Consider the following 12,252-nt stretch of genomic DNA (forward strand, 5'->3'; position numbering starts at 1 on the left):
GGCCTGTTTGAATCGAAGATTTAAACACGATGCCTCAGAATCCAATAAATGGATGAAACGTGGACATCTCGTACCGTACGTTCCGATTTTGGAAATTATATGATTGGTTGGTCGTTGGAAGCATCACAGCTAGAAAGGTTAAGTGATGCTCCATTTTCTTCTGACGGTTGGGGCATTAGCACTAACTATTGTCTATGACTTATGGCTATAGCACCATTACTCGCTTTCTGAAAAGATAATATGGAAAGGAAAAGGAGAAGGACAAAGGGAAAAGGATTATGTGAAATCTATGAACATAAACAATATTTTTGATTTGAAATATACAATATAGAAATGCATAACGGCGCGGTGGTCACAACCCGAGTCTTTCCACTATTATCAAGTCATAAAAAGTAACAAGGACTTAAATGTGATCCTTTGATTACTGGAAAATCCCGATGCTTGGGAACAGAACACCGAGACCCTCAATCACAACGACCAATTCTCCGTTTCACCTAGCTCAGCTGCGCCCACTACTGGTTCCAGTCCTGGTCAGTTCACACGCCCCCACCATCTAAGTCGTCCCGGCCCTGAGTCTAGTGCTGGGGACAGGGCTTTCCAAGCTGCCATCCACGGCAAGTACCCTTATTCTTTCGACGTTGCTCTGCCTGATGCTGCCTCCACTTCCAGATTGCAGCCCGCTGTTCCATGCGTCCCAGCATCTCAAATTCTGCTATACTACCAGAACGTCGGTGGCATGAACAGCTCACTCGCCGAATACCAGCTAGCATGCAGCGACGCATGCTCCGACATATACGCCTTCTCGGAAACCTGGCTAAATAACAACACTTTGTCAAAGCAATTGTTTAACGATACATATTCCGTCTACCGTCAAGATCGATCAACCCTCAACAGCAACAAGACCTCCGGTGGTGGAGTCCTTCTGGCCATTCGCTCCTGCTTCGTATCTCGCTACTGAAACCTCCTGAAGATTCGACGGTAACTGTGGGTTACAATTTCAACTCTAAGTGGTACAATCTATATCTGCGTGATATACGTTCCTCCCGACCGCGTTAACGACCACAGCCTGATTGAGAAGCATGCACTTTCGCTGGATTGGATTGTCTCTCAAATGGATGCCAGGGACAGCATCGTCATCTTGGGCGATTTCAACCTTGGCACTGTATCGTGGCTTAGCGATGCTCACGGCTTCTTCTTTCCTGACAATTCCCGTTCATCGTTCAGACCGGCTTCTCTCTCCTTGCTTGACGCGTATTCAACCGCAAGGCTTCAGCAAGTGAATGGCGTTCTGAATGCAAACAACCGTTTGCTCGATCTGTGCTTTGTCGGGGAGGATTTGGGACAAAGCTGCTCTGTTACCCATGCTCCGGCACCGCTCGTCAAAAACTGCAGACATCATTCACCTCTACTGTTGACGCTTGCAATCGATCCTGAGAAACGCTTCCAAGACCACGCCGAAACCGTCTTCTACAACTTTCACAAAGGAGACTTCGAGCGAATGAATAACTTTCTCGCTAATGTGGATTGGAATGCGACACTAGACTCCGGGGATGCGAATCTGGCTGCCTCGACCATGTGTGGTATCATATTCTACGCTATCGATCAGTTTGTGCCTAAAAAAACTACGGTGTAAACCTGCCAAACCCGCCTGGTCGAACTCTGATCTTAAGCATCTGAAAAAGGTGAAAAGGGCTGCACTGAGGAAACACAGTAAATATCACACAGATTCTACGAAGGCTAATTACGTCCGCGCCAACAACGAGTACAGAGATCTCAATGCAAGCTTGTACAACGCACATCAGTCTCACTTGCAGAGTCGTCTCAAAGCTAACCCTAAGGAATTCTGGCGATATGTGAACGAGCAACGGAAAGAAACGGGATTGCCGTCCATTATGACTGATGGCGTTACTGATGCCAACTCCGTCGCAGATATCGCCAATATGTTTCGCACACAATTCAGCAGCGTTTTTTCAGACGAAGTTCTTGATGCTCAGGAAATTGCTGCTGCCACGAGTAATGTCCCTCGTACGTCGGTGTTTGGTTCTCCATTCACCATCCACAGCGACATGGTGATTTCAGCCGGGAAACAGATGAAAACATCAACAGGATCTGGTCCAGATGGCATTCCCTCATTAGTACTGAAACGTTGCTTAGACACTCTTTCAGAGCCCTTAGCTAAGGTCTTCAACTTGTCAATGACCTCCGGAGTTTTTCCAGAATGTTGGAAGGATTCGTTTGTTTTCCCTGTTCACAAAAAAAGGATGCAAGCAGACTGTCGCCAATTACCGCGGAATAGCTGCATTGAGTGCTATCTCCAAACTATTCGAGCTAATTGTCCTGGAAAAGTTGGTTCAAGACTGTTCGTACAGTATTTCTCAGGATCAACACGGCTTCATGCCTAAGCGCTCGACGACGACTAATCTAACTGTTTTTACATCGTTCATTATTCGTGAGATTGAACGCGGCCATCAAGTTGACGCCATATACACCGACCTCTCTGCAGCTTTCGATAGAGTGAACCATGAAATTACCATCTCTAAATATGACAAAATGGGTGTTCATGGGAGTCTACTTACCTGGCTTCGCTCCTATCTGATTGGCAGATCTATGTCTGTTAAGATCGGTGACTACGCTTCTCCACCCTTCATTGTTACATCTGGTGTTCCTCAAGGCAGCCACCGTGGGCCATTGCTTTTCCTGTTGTATATGAACGACGTGAACTTGATCCTCAAATGCCTTAAACTCTCGTACGCCAACGACATGAAGCTCTACTACGTAATAAAAGGGCCTCAAGACGCTCATTTCCTCCACCAAGAACTTGAAGTCTTTGATGATTGGTGCCGGATAAACAGGATGTCTTTAAATGTGTCCAAGTGCTCGGTCATCTCCTTTGGCCGTAAACGGGCGATGCATTTCCACGATTACACCTTAAGAGGAATAAGCTTGAAACGCGAATCGACTGTCAAGGACTTGGGAGTCATGCTCGATTGCAAATTAACGTTCAAGGATCACATTGCTTATGTTGTATCTAAAGCTTCATCGCAGCTAGGATTTTTATTCCGTTTCGCCAAAAGCTTCAAGGACGTGTATTGCCTGAAGGCTTTATACTGTTCCCTGGTTCGACCTATACTGGAATACTCTGCCGTTGTTTGGTCGCCATTCTATCAGAATGCCATCCATAGAATTGAAGCTGTTCAGCGAAAATTTATTCGCTTTGCGTTGCGACACCTTCGTTGGCGCGACCCGCGTAACTTGCCGAGCTATGAAAGTCGCTGTAACCTCATCGACCTGGAGCTCTTGGAAGGAAGGCGTAATGTGGCGAAGGCTTGTTTCGTTGCGGATCTTCTGCAAGGGAACGTCGACTGCTCCACACTTCTCAGTCTTCTTGACATCAACACTCAACGACGGGACCTCCGGCTGCATGCGTTCTTCAACAACCGGCGTTCGAGGACCAACTATGGCGTACACGAACCAATGTTGAGTATGTGCCGCGTTTTCAATAGTTGTTATTATGTGTTCGATTTTAATGTGTCCCGCGAGAAAAATAAGCGTAGCTTTAAGAGATGTTTGCGTTAATTTTGTGTTTGAAGCAGTTTTGATGTTTAGATATAGAAAATTGTCATTAGGGTAACTATTTTATCTGTTGACAAGTAGAAATAAATAAATAATAAATAGCAATCATCCTCAATGTGTAAAAACTTGGGATCTTAAACTAGGCAATACCAGCGCCGGCCGCACCCTAACGCAGGTCATGAAAGGAATGGGTAGAAATGTGTTGACGTGACACTCGCTTTAATGGAGGCCGAGAAATCCTCCGCACTTCCACGAGGAATCACTTCAATTTTGGCAACAAGCCCGAAAATTTAGTGGATGATATCCATCTGGTACTATTCAACAGAATTAACATGTTGCCTCTCCTTGAATACATCCTGATTCCTAGTGATTCCTTTTCTTTAGGGAGAATTTCCTGTAGTCCTGTATCTGATCAGCTTCAGCCCAGGTTCAGCTAATATTAAATATCACTAAAAGAGTCCCCAGGATCAGCCCTTGTGGTTTGCTTCTCCATGACGTCGTCGCAAACGAAAGAACTTCGGGGGTTCACTGGAGGAGTTTGTTTTCGGAGCTGCTGCCCTCTGAAGCTCTGCAAAATCTTCATGACACGGGGTTTGTTGAGAGTCACGGAAAGGCAGCTCCAAACTTGAATAGCTTTGAAAATCACTATCAGATTGGTCTTTTTACTGTTTTAAAATATGGCGCAATCGTTTCTGCGAAAAAAAATCACAGCAAAGAAAATGCACGTCAAACTTGTTCAAAGGCAGAGCCTACTCTCTAGCGGCGTAGATCCCAATGACACAGGCTTGTTGGTCATCTCAGTACAACAACTTTGTCGAAGACAGTATAGCTCTATATATTGTAACAAATGTGATAACCCACCACAACCCCTATTAATGAAAATCCCATAAGCTGTGGGTATCCTTATTCGCGGTTCCTTATTCACGCCCCTGTTACCCCGGCAATAAGGATTCCTGACTGTATTCGATTTTTTTTTTCACAGTTGTAATTCTTCAATTTATCGCAAGGATCCGACTCTAATTGAAAGGTCCCGCTATTTATACCCTTCGGAGTGTTGAAACACCCGTCCAAGGCGATCCACTTTGTCAGTCAAAATTGGATTCCTTAGCAACAAAATTAAGAAATGACACCGATAATGACCGTGCATCAGAATCCTAGTCTGAATCACTTCAAACTAAGGAACAACGAATAGAAGATTAGGAATCACATATATGAAGACTAACTAACTCATTTTTCCTTGTTTCAAGATCATCCTCGGTGGACAAAGCCGAGTCTTGTCACTATCAACAAGGCATAAAAAGTAACAAGGACTAAGATGTGTTCCTTGGATTACTGAAAAAATCCTGTTCCCCTAGTTTGAAGTAGTCAGGACTAGGAATCGGTGGTAGATCTTACATCCCCTAACCATAAGATTATAAGGACTGCAAATTACAAAAGATTTAGCTTTAGGTTTTAGTTTTAAGATGTCTACACTTAGATATATAAAATAATAATTAAGGCTCGTACGTTACTGTAGTAGCTGGAACCTAGGTTTAAATTAAATGTTATTTGTTTTGAATTTAGAACAAATAAAGAGTTAAAAAAAAATCACAACAATGCGCACCCCTATTGATCAATTGGGTTGTTTTTTTAGGTGTACTGAGGTAAATAAATATTCAAAATCTGCATTACAAATGGAACCGAAATCAAAAATTTCATCAATTTTGGTGCTCTGGAACTATTTTAAATATTTACGATTACATTAGCAAAAATCATCATCTTAGCGCCTTTCGGAGTGACTTTGTATGGGAGCGAGCTGTCAACTAAAATATTTAGTTAAAAGAAAAATTAAAAATTTAAATCTTGATTTAAAAATCGTGATGAATGTCTATGGGATTGATAAGAATATCGTTGTGCTCAGAAAAAAAAGTTCTTTCAGATGAGTCAAAGTTTTTGGGAAGATCCCAGGCATCAGATCTTCTCGCTGCGTTTATGGAAGCCCTTGCCGGTATCCCTTGGAACTAGTTGCTGCAAATGTCCATGGATGGGCCCAAAAAGGTGGCGAGAAGCTGATAGATCTGTGCTGTGCTGTGGGCTGCATATTTTGCATAATACATTCAAGGATAGTGTTCGCAGTATCAGTTGGGATGTTGTCAAATATTTGCGTGGTATCTACAATATCTTCAAAGATGTACCAGCAAGACGAGCGTTTAACACGATGTATTCCGGATCTACCATATTCCCGTTAAAGTTTTGTGGCCACCGATGGCTGGATAATAGTGGTGCTGTTCAGAGGGCAACCGAAATGATTCCGCAAATACGAAAATTTATTCAAGGCGTCCAGAAAGACAAAATCGAATGCAGAGAGAGGTTTTTCAGTAAATGCAGAATGTCTTTTTGAAAACATAAGGGAAGAGTCAGTCGTAGCGCGACGTCAGATCTATGATGGTGTTACTCATGCAGGCGGGCTGGAAAACCTACAAAAATTGAATGAACTTATTCAGCGAGTTCGAAATTCGTATGCGCTTTCCATGTAGTCAAGAATCGTCGTATGAAAGAAGCTCTCGATTCCGACAAAGCGAAATTGTTGAAACGCCAGAGAGAAGCAGAAGCGAAACATCTAGAGAATAATAGCATAGATGTAACTCTAAGACTAGAAGGTCCCGAAATAACGTGCTCAACTTTTTGGCTCAGCTCTGGTACTCTCTTCGGTCCCAAGCTAATCGATTCACCCCGCGAAACATAGGAAAAACCAATAACCCCTCATTTTATCTGTCAAACTTTCATAGCGAATCAAAACAAACATTGCGTAGTACTAGAATTTCGACTAGAATAGGGTACGTTAATCGTTTGCTTGGGACCAATAGGCTACTTAAGTGGTGAGCCAATTTAAAATCGTTAGTTTCGTATTGATTGTTGATAATGCCTTGTTCAGACTACAGAGTTATAACATGTTATAACGGTTGTCAAATAATTGCAACACAGAAACCACCATCAAGATAGCGCTATAACATGTTATAACTCTGTAGTCTGAACGTACTATAATAGTACGTTCAGACTACATAGTTATAACATGTTATAGCGTTATCTTGATGGTGGTTTCTGTGTTGCAATTATTTGACAACCGTTATAACATGTTATAACTCTGCAGTCTGGACAGCGTTTAAGTGAAGAAAGTTATTGGAAGATGCTCAAAAAGAAGCCGAGAGTTTGAAGGAGAAAATTGTTCTGCTCAAATCACAAGCAGAAAAATCGATCGTCAAAACAAACATATTTGAGGTAAATTTAAACGTTTGTTTGTTCTGGCCACTAATTGCAAACGTATTCCATTTTTGAAGTCAATACAATCTATGTTTAAAATAAAAATAATGTTACGTTTATTTAAAAAATATTCCAGCCTCAAATAAATGAGAAAAAATTTTGTTGTCAAAGTGAACAAGCATAAATTTGTTAATTTTAAATATGTTTTTCATTTTTAAAACAAACAAACTATTTTTAAACTATTTTAGTATTTGAAAGCGCGAAAAAAAAACAGAAAATGGATAGCATATAAATAGAAGGAAAGTCTGCAGACATGACATGTAAATTCCCACTATTTTCGGGGTCGATAAAGGGTGGTCTGTGGATGGGGTGGATGGTGGTGTTCTAGTCCGGGTTCCAAAAGGCCTGTAGGGGTGAGTTTTCGGGGGTTCCAATTCAGTGGAATGTGTTGTTTCTGACATTGGTCCTCTTTCTACGTTTGCTGTCGGGAGAAGGGAGAGGATCCGGAATAGATTCAGCACCCATTTCGAATTGTCGTTTTTCTTTCGACGTCTTAGGAAAGGGTGTTATGGGGATCGGAACTGGAACATCATTTGGACACTTACCTAGATGGGTTTTCGGATCCTTTTATTCGGATTCACGTCCATTTACTCGGTTTCACACTTTCCGAGGAATAGCTTGAGTCAATTTCTGCCGAATGTAAACAAGGCAGGACACGCTAAAAATCGTTTACCCAAATTCTATATTGTTTGAATTTAATATAAAAATAAATATTTTTTTTTCAAACATGTTTCAAATTTACTTTAAATTACTCATATGTTTATATAATAAACATTAATATTTTTGATTTAAATTAACAACATTTGGTTCCGTGATCGTCGCAAAAACCACAGATGAGTTTTCAGGCTAAAAAATTAATAAATTAATATTTTGGCGTTATTTATTGTTATTATTATTGTTTGCGCATAAGGAGTTGGAAAACTAACAAAACATGCATAACCATGGTATCAATTTTCGTTTGAGTGTTTTTTTTTATGAGCTAAAGTTGAAATGATTTTCGACGTTGTGAGTGTGAGTGCGTGAATACTGATGCAAAATTTGAAATTTTCGCTCCAATGTGCTCAAACGGATTAAAACTGGGCCCTGTTTAGCCTCCCAAAATTTGAACTCATTTAGTGAGAAACTGAGTTGGCACAAACCATTTGAAGTTTATATGGGAATTACTATGGAGAAAACATAATTTTGGTTCATATCTATCTCAAAATTCATCAGTTTACTCTACTTTAGAAAATGATATCTGAACTTGTTGAAAATTTTTTCAGCTACAACTTTGTTCAAGACCAGTTTTCGATCAAATGTAAGGAACAAAAGTTATTAATGATTCAAATCACTGATGTCTTATGATTATGCTCAATCATCTGTTCAGCAGGCAACATTGGTGTTTATGGCGCGTAGAATAGAGGACAAAAATCATGACTACTATGTCACACTGCAGAATACAGTGTTGCTCACAATACAGTTGCTTGCCAAAAGATTATCAATCTCTTTACAATTAATAACTATTTAATTTGACGTTTGGCTGAAAAACGATTTTCTGCAAAGTTGTAGCTGCTAAAAATTCCCATAAGAATAGCAATAGAATTTGTTAGCAGTACAATATGTAAAAAGGCTAAAAGACAATGAACAAACAGTTTTGGTTACCCATAGTAATTTCCATATAAACTTCAAATGGTTTGTGCCAAGTCAGTTTCTTATCAAATGGGTTTAAACTTTCGGAGGCTAATCAGGACCCGATTTGAAACCGTTTGAAAACTGTGGAGCGAAAATTTCAAATTTTGCATCAGTCTAGTGAATATGCATGAGAATCTCAAGCGTAAATTTTGTTTGCCACATTCGCACGCGAGTTTATTCTCGCAAGGACACTCAATCAATGAGATTTGAGAATGATTTTCCGAACACTGGTAAAGAGAAAGGATCGTCTACGGGTTGATTTTTATTTAGTTGTGAAATTATGAAACCAAATTGAGAGCTTGGTGACATTGATTAAATATTCCTATTATTACTTAGTAATGAATAGTGAGCCTAGTTGTGAGCAGTTGTTATTCATTATTATAGGGTTATAAAGCTTATTCACACCCTTTGTAGGTAGTCGGTCATATGTTCTGTAAAAATTGTATTAGTATCAAGTTCTGTTGTGCGTGCCATGAGTATGCTATTCTTGATATTTTCGAAAGCTTACTCTGCTGCTCATTTTAAACTAACCATAATTTGCACTACGGTATAATAAAGCACATCACGTTGTAGCTTCTTAGGTTTAAATATTGGAGTTTTGTGGACTGGAATTTTTCTGAAAACCCACTGGAAAGTCAGGGAAAGTCAGGGAATTTTTTTTTTTCGACTTTGAGTCGACACCCTGTTGAACTAAATGGTACAACATTGTTTGATCGTTTCTTCACATTTATTTAAAATCATTAGCAATGCACAGCGATTGCCCAATTGCAAACAAATGTTGTCTCATCAAAGTACAAACCCGGAGGACATACAAATTCAAACCGCGTGGTTCTATCACAGTAGTAAAATTTCGTACAATCCTTTGGATCGCGGAAATAACCCGTTGAGACGCATTGGAATTCGTCAGAGACGGTGGTAGTACTTTGTTGAGTCGTCGTTGAAGAGCCCTCTGGCGTTACTGTAGTTTGTGCGGTACTTGATGACCATGTTGACCATGTGCTGCTTGTTGCAGTTGTCGATGAGCTACTCGAGCTTATAGTTGTGGTTGTAATTACTCCATTGTTCTGTAATCTACTGTTTAGTGTGTTTAGTAGAGTAAACTTTTCACCACAAGTGCCATGAAAATCATCTGTTTCAACAGACCATACCATTCCGCCTCCAAGTCCGTTTTCATAGATGAAATCACACTGCAATGAAAATTCGTGTTAGAACTTAACACATTAATTGATTCTAATCGAAAGTTACCTTCTGGGATAGACTTTCTTCGTTGTCGTAGCCAACCCATTGATTTCCACCGTACGCAAAAGGCACCTTTTGGTGAGCATCCCAACACTGATTCCATTTTTCAACGGTAAGCTTTTCACATATCTGCAAAACAGGAAGATGCTCATTTATCCCAATTTCTAACTTCAATCAATCGTCTGTCACCTCATTATATCCGAGAAACCCCGATTCATAGGTATATGGGCCTCCTTGGCCCGGTCCATTTGTTGGGGCTCCAACATCATGTTCCCCAGCCGATCGCAATGTGAACGATCGGCCGTAAAATGCAACACCTAAATTAAGTTTCGCTGGTGGAGCGCCATGCTGCAACCAGTAATTAACACTACTGTTCACGTTCAACTGCTGTTGAGTAGGCGTGACGTCGTGAGGACCTACATAAAGTGGCGCGTTGTGACCTGTTTTAGATTCCCACGGACCATGCAGGTCATATGTCATCAAATTTATGAAATCCAGATATTTGGATATTTCCGGAATGTTGTAAGAAATCGAGGCCGAACTCTCGGCAGCTGCTACAGCGGCAGTCAGCAAAAGTCCACGTTTTGAAAATTCTACCTTCAGATCGGATAAAAGCGACACAAAATTTTCACGATCAACTGAGGGATCTCCATCACGCTGCCCGGGATATTCCCAGTCTACATCCAAGCCATCAAATCCCTGATTCGTACAGAATGCAGCAGCGTCTTTTGCAAACCTAGCTCTGAGGATTGCATTCTGAGCAACAGTGGAAAATTTCTGAGACCCTTCATTCCACCCCCCAACGGCTACCAATGTTTTCAGGCTGGGGTTGACTGTTTTCAAATCATTGAATTTCCTCATTGTTCCAAGGCCCCAGTTGTCTTCCAAGTCCAGCCAAGGGTCCAGAATTCTGATTGTTCCATTTGTACTGATGCCAACGAACGCATATATTAGATGCGTGCATAGAAAGGGGTCGATATTTTCCACTGAGAATTTTCCCGCTCCATTTCGGTAGGTGGCCCACGTACCGTAGTAGCAAACAATATTTTCTTTAGGAATCGTAGAGAAAAGGCGTTTTGTTTACGCTTTGAAAACAGATAAATGCATTTTTACTCACTGGCCGCGACTATCGTTGGAAACACAAGTGTCGCCAATAGTAATCCTATTATTTTTACTGATACCATTCTGGAGTGGGGCACTTGTGCAAACCTTGTACGAATTTCGATTTACTTGAAAACAATCTTTTTGTAGTGGAATCTTGTATCGGACTGAAGGTACGAATCATGCTTCCTGCATTTATATGAAGTACCTGTAGAATCGGTAATCGGGATAATTCGTTTCTTCCGAAACATCAAGTGCATCCAAGATTTAATCGGGTGATGTAGTACACCTTACGCCACTATACTCGGCACTGTGTCAATAGTGCGATGAAGTACCTGGGTGGATGAAATCAATGCACAGTGGGGATATAAACGCACAAATGTCTCCAAATTCACGAACTCCTGTTCCCGCTGAAGAAACTTGATCAAAACCGTTGTTATGTTAGGAAAAACATCTTAGGCATCGAATGGAATAGGTTTCATCTTCTGCAGTATAGGGAAAGTTGATGTTTAGGTGACTTTTGAGCTAAAAACCATATTTTTCAAAAACATAACTCTAAAAACTTTTGATTATGAGCAGGGGAAATGGATGTAATGTCGGCCTAAATGCCCCTAATTTGGGCCCATACATAAATTCAGAAATCGATTAAATTTTCAATAGCAACCAAAAATATCCATTAGTGCCGTCCCAATGACGCGTTCATCTAGATAAAATTGATAAATAGCAGATTTTTAGCGATGGGTACAATGTTAGATCCATAGATCAACATTAGAGCCATTTCCCCTATGAAACTAATCCTAAATCGGATCTTCTCCGTGAATTTACGAGGATTTTCCATATGACTGATTTTATTTTATATGATTGATTTTATGCTCCACTTAAAATAAAAATTAGTTTTTACAGCTAAAATCCTACTTTTTGAATTTATGAAATTATTAAGATATTATAATTCCGTGGACTCCCTCTAATCTGAACGACACTTTATTCTTATTAACGGGGTTCATTTTTAATTTCTAGTAACCCTATGACCCTATGAAAAGCGTGTTTCTGGTTGCTGTTTTATTTTGATTCTGCGTTCCGTATAGCAATTGACGAGTGCACGGATGGATTTGAGTTCACTCACTCGACCAAAAGTGACACAACAGCGGGGCCCTGTTTACTAAAAATGAACACACGAATAATACTCACGTAACATTTGAAACGGGTCTATCAACTTATGTACACACAACTTGTTAAGCCTTTTTCGCGTGAACCGAATACGCTCACGTAAACTACCAATACCATCGGACAAAGGAAATTCTCCCCTTCCCCATAGTGCTCTTGGTTTGCGTGGGCGTACTTCGGTTCTCGTGAAAAGGACCTAGCAAA

General features: G+C 40.6%; 1 protein-coding gene across 1 annotated transcript; it reads right to left on the reverse strand.

The window, feature by feature from the left end:
- Nucleotides 1–9,219: 9,219 nt before the first annotated feature.
- LOC135700575 (acidic mammalian chitinase-like) lies at nt 9,220–11,041 on the reverse strand. The gene is made up of 4 exons (XM_065221104.1): nt 10,901–11,041; nt 9,973–10,832; nt 9,790–9,912; nt 9,220–9,731 (listed from the first exon to the last, which is right to left on the reverse strand). Exons 1-4 carry the CDS (start codon nt 10,965–10,967, stop codon nt 9,285–9,287), a joined length of 1,497 nt encoding a protein of 498 aa, XP_065077176.1. The 5' UTR covers nt 10,968–11,041; the 3' UTR covers nt 9,220–9,284.
- Between the last annotated feature and the right edge of the window lie 1,211 nt (nt 11,042–12,252).

Source organism: Ochlerotatus camptorhynchus, unplaced genomic scaffold (genome assembly GCF_037179485.1).
Source record: "Ochlerotatus camptorhynchus isolate MF236.1 unplaced genomic scaffold, CSIRO-AGI_Acam_v1.1 ptg000139l, whole genome shotgun sequence".
Taxonomy (NCBI): domain Eukaryota; kingdom Metazoa; phylum Arthropoda; class Insecta; order Diptera; family Culicidae; genus Ochlerotatus; species Ochlerotatus camptorhynchus.

Bases quoted from the DNA above. Each gene is read 5' to 3' on its own strand.
- LOC135700575 (XM_065221104.1), bottom strand. From the start codon at position 10,967: ATGGTATCAGTAAAAATAATAGGATTACTATTGGCGACACTTGTGTTT. The intron at 10,833-10,900 runs GTGAGTAAAAAT...CGATTCCTAAAG, and splicing joins TCCAACGATAGTCGCGGCCA to AAAATATTGTTTGCTACTAC. The intron at 9,913-9,972 runs GTGACAGACGAT...CCTGTTTTGCAG, and splicing joins GGTTTCTCGGATATAATGAG to ATATGTGAAAAGCTTACCGT.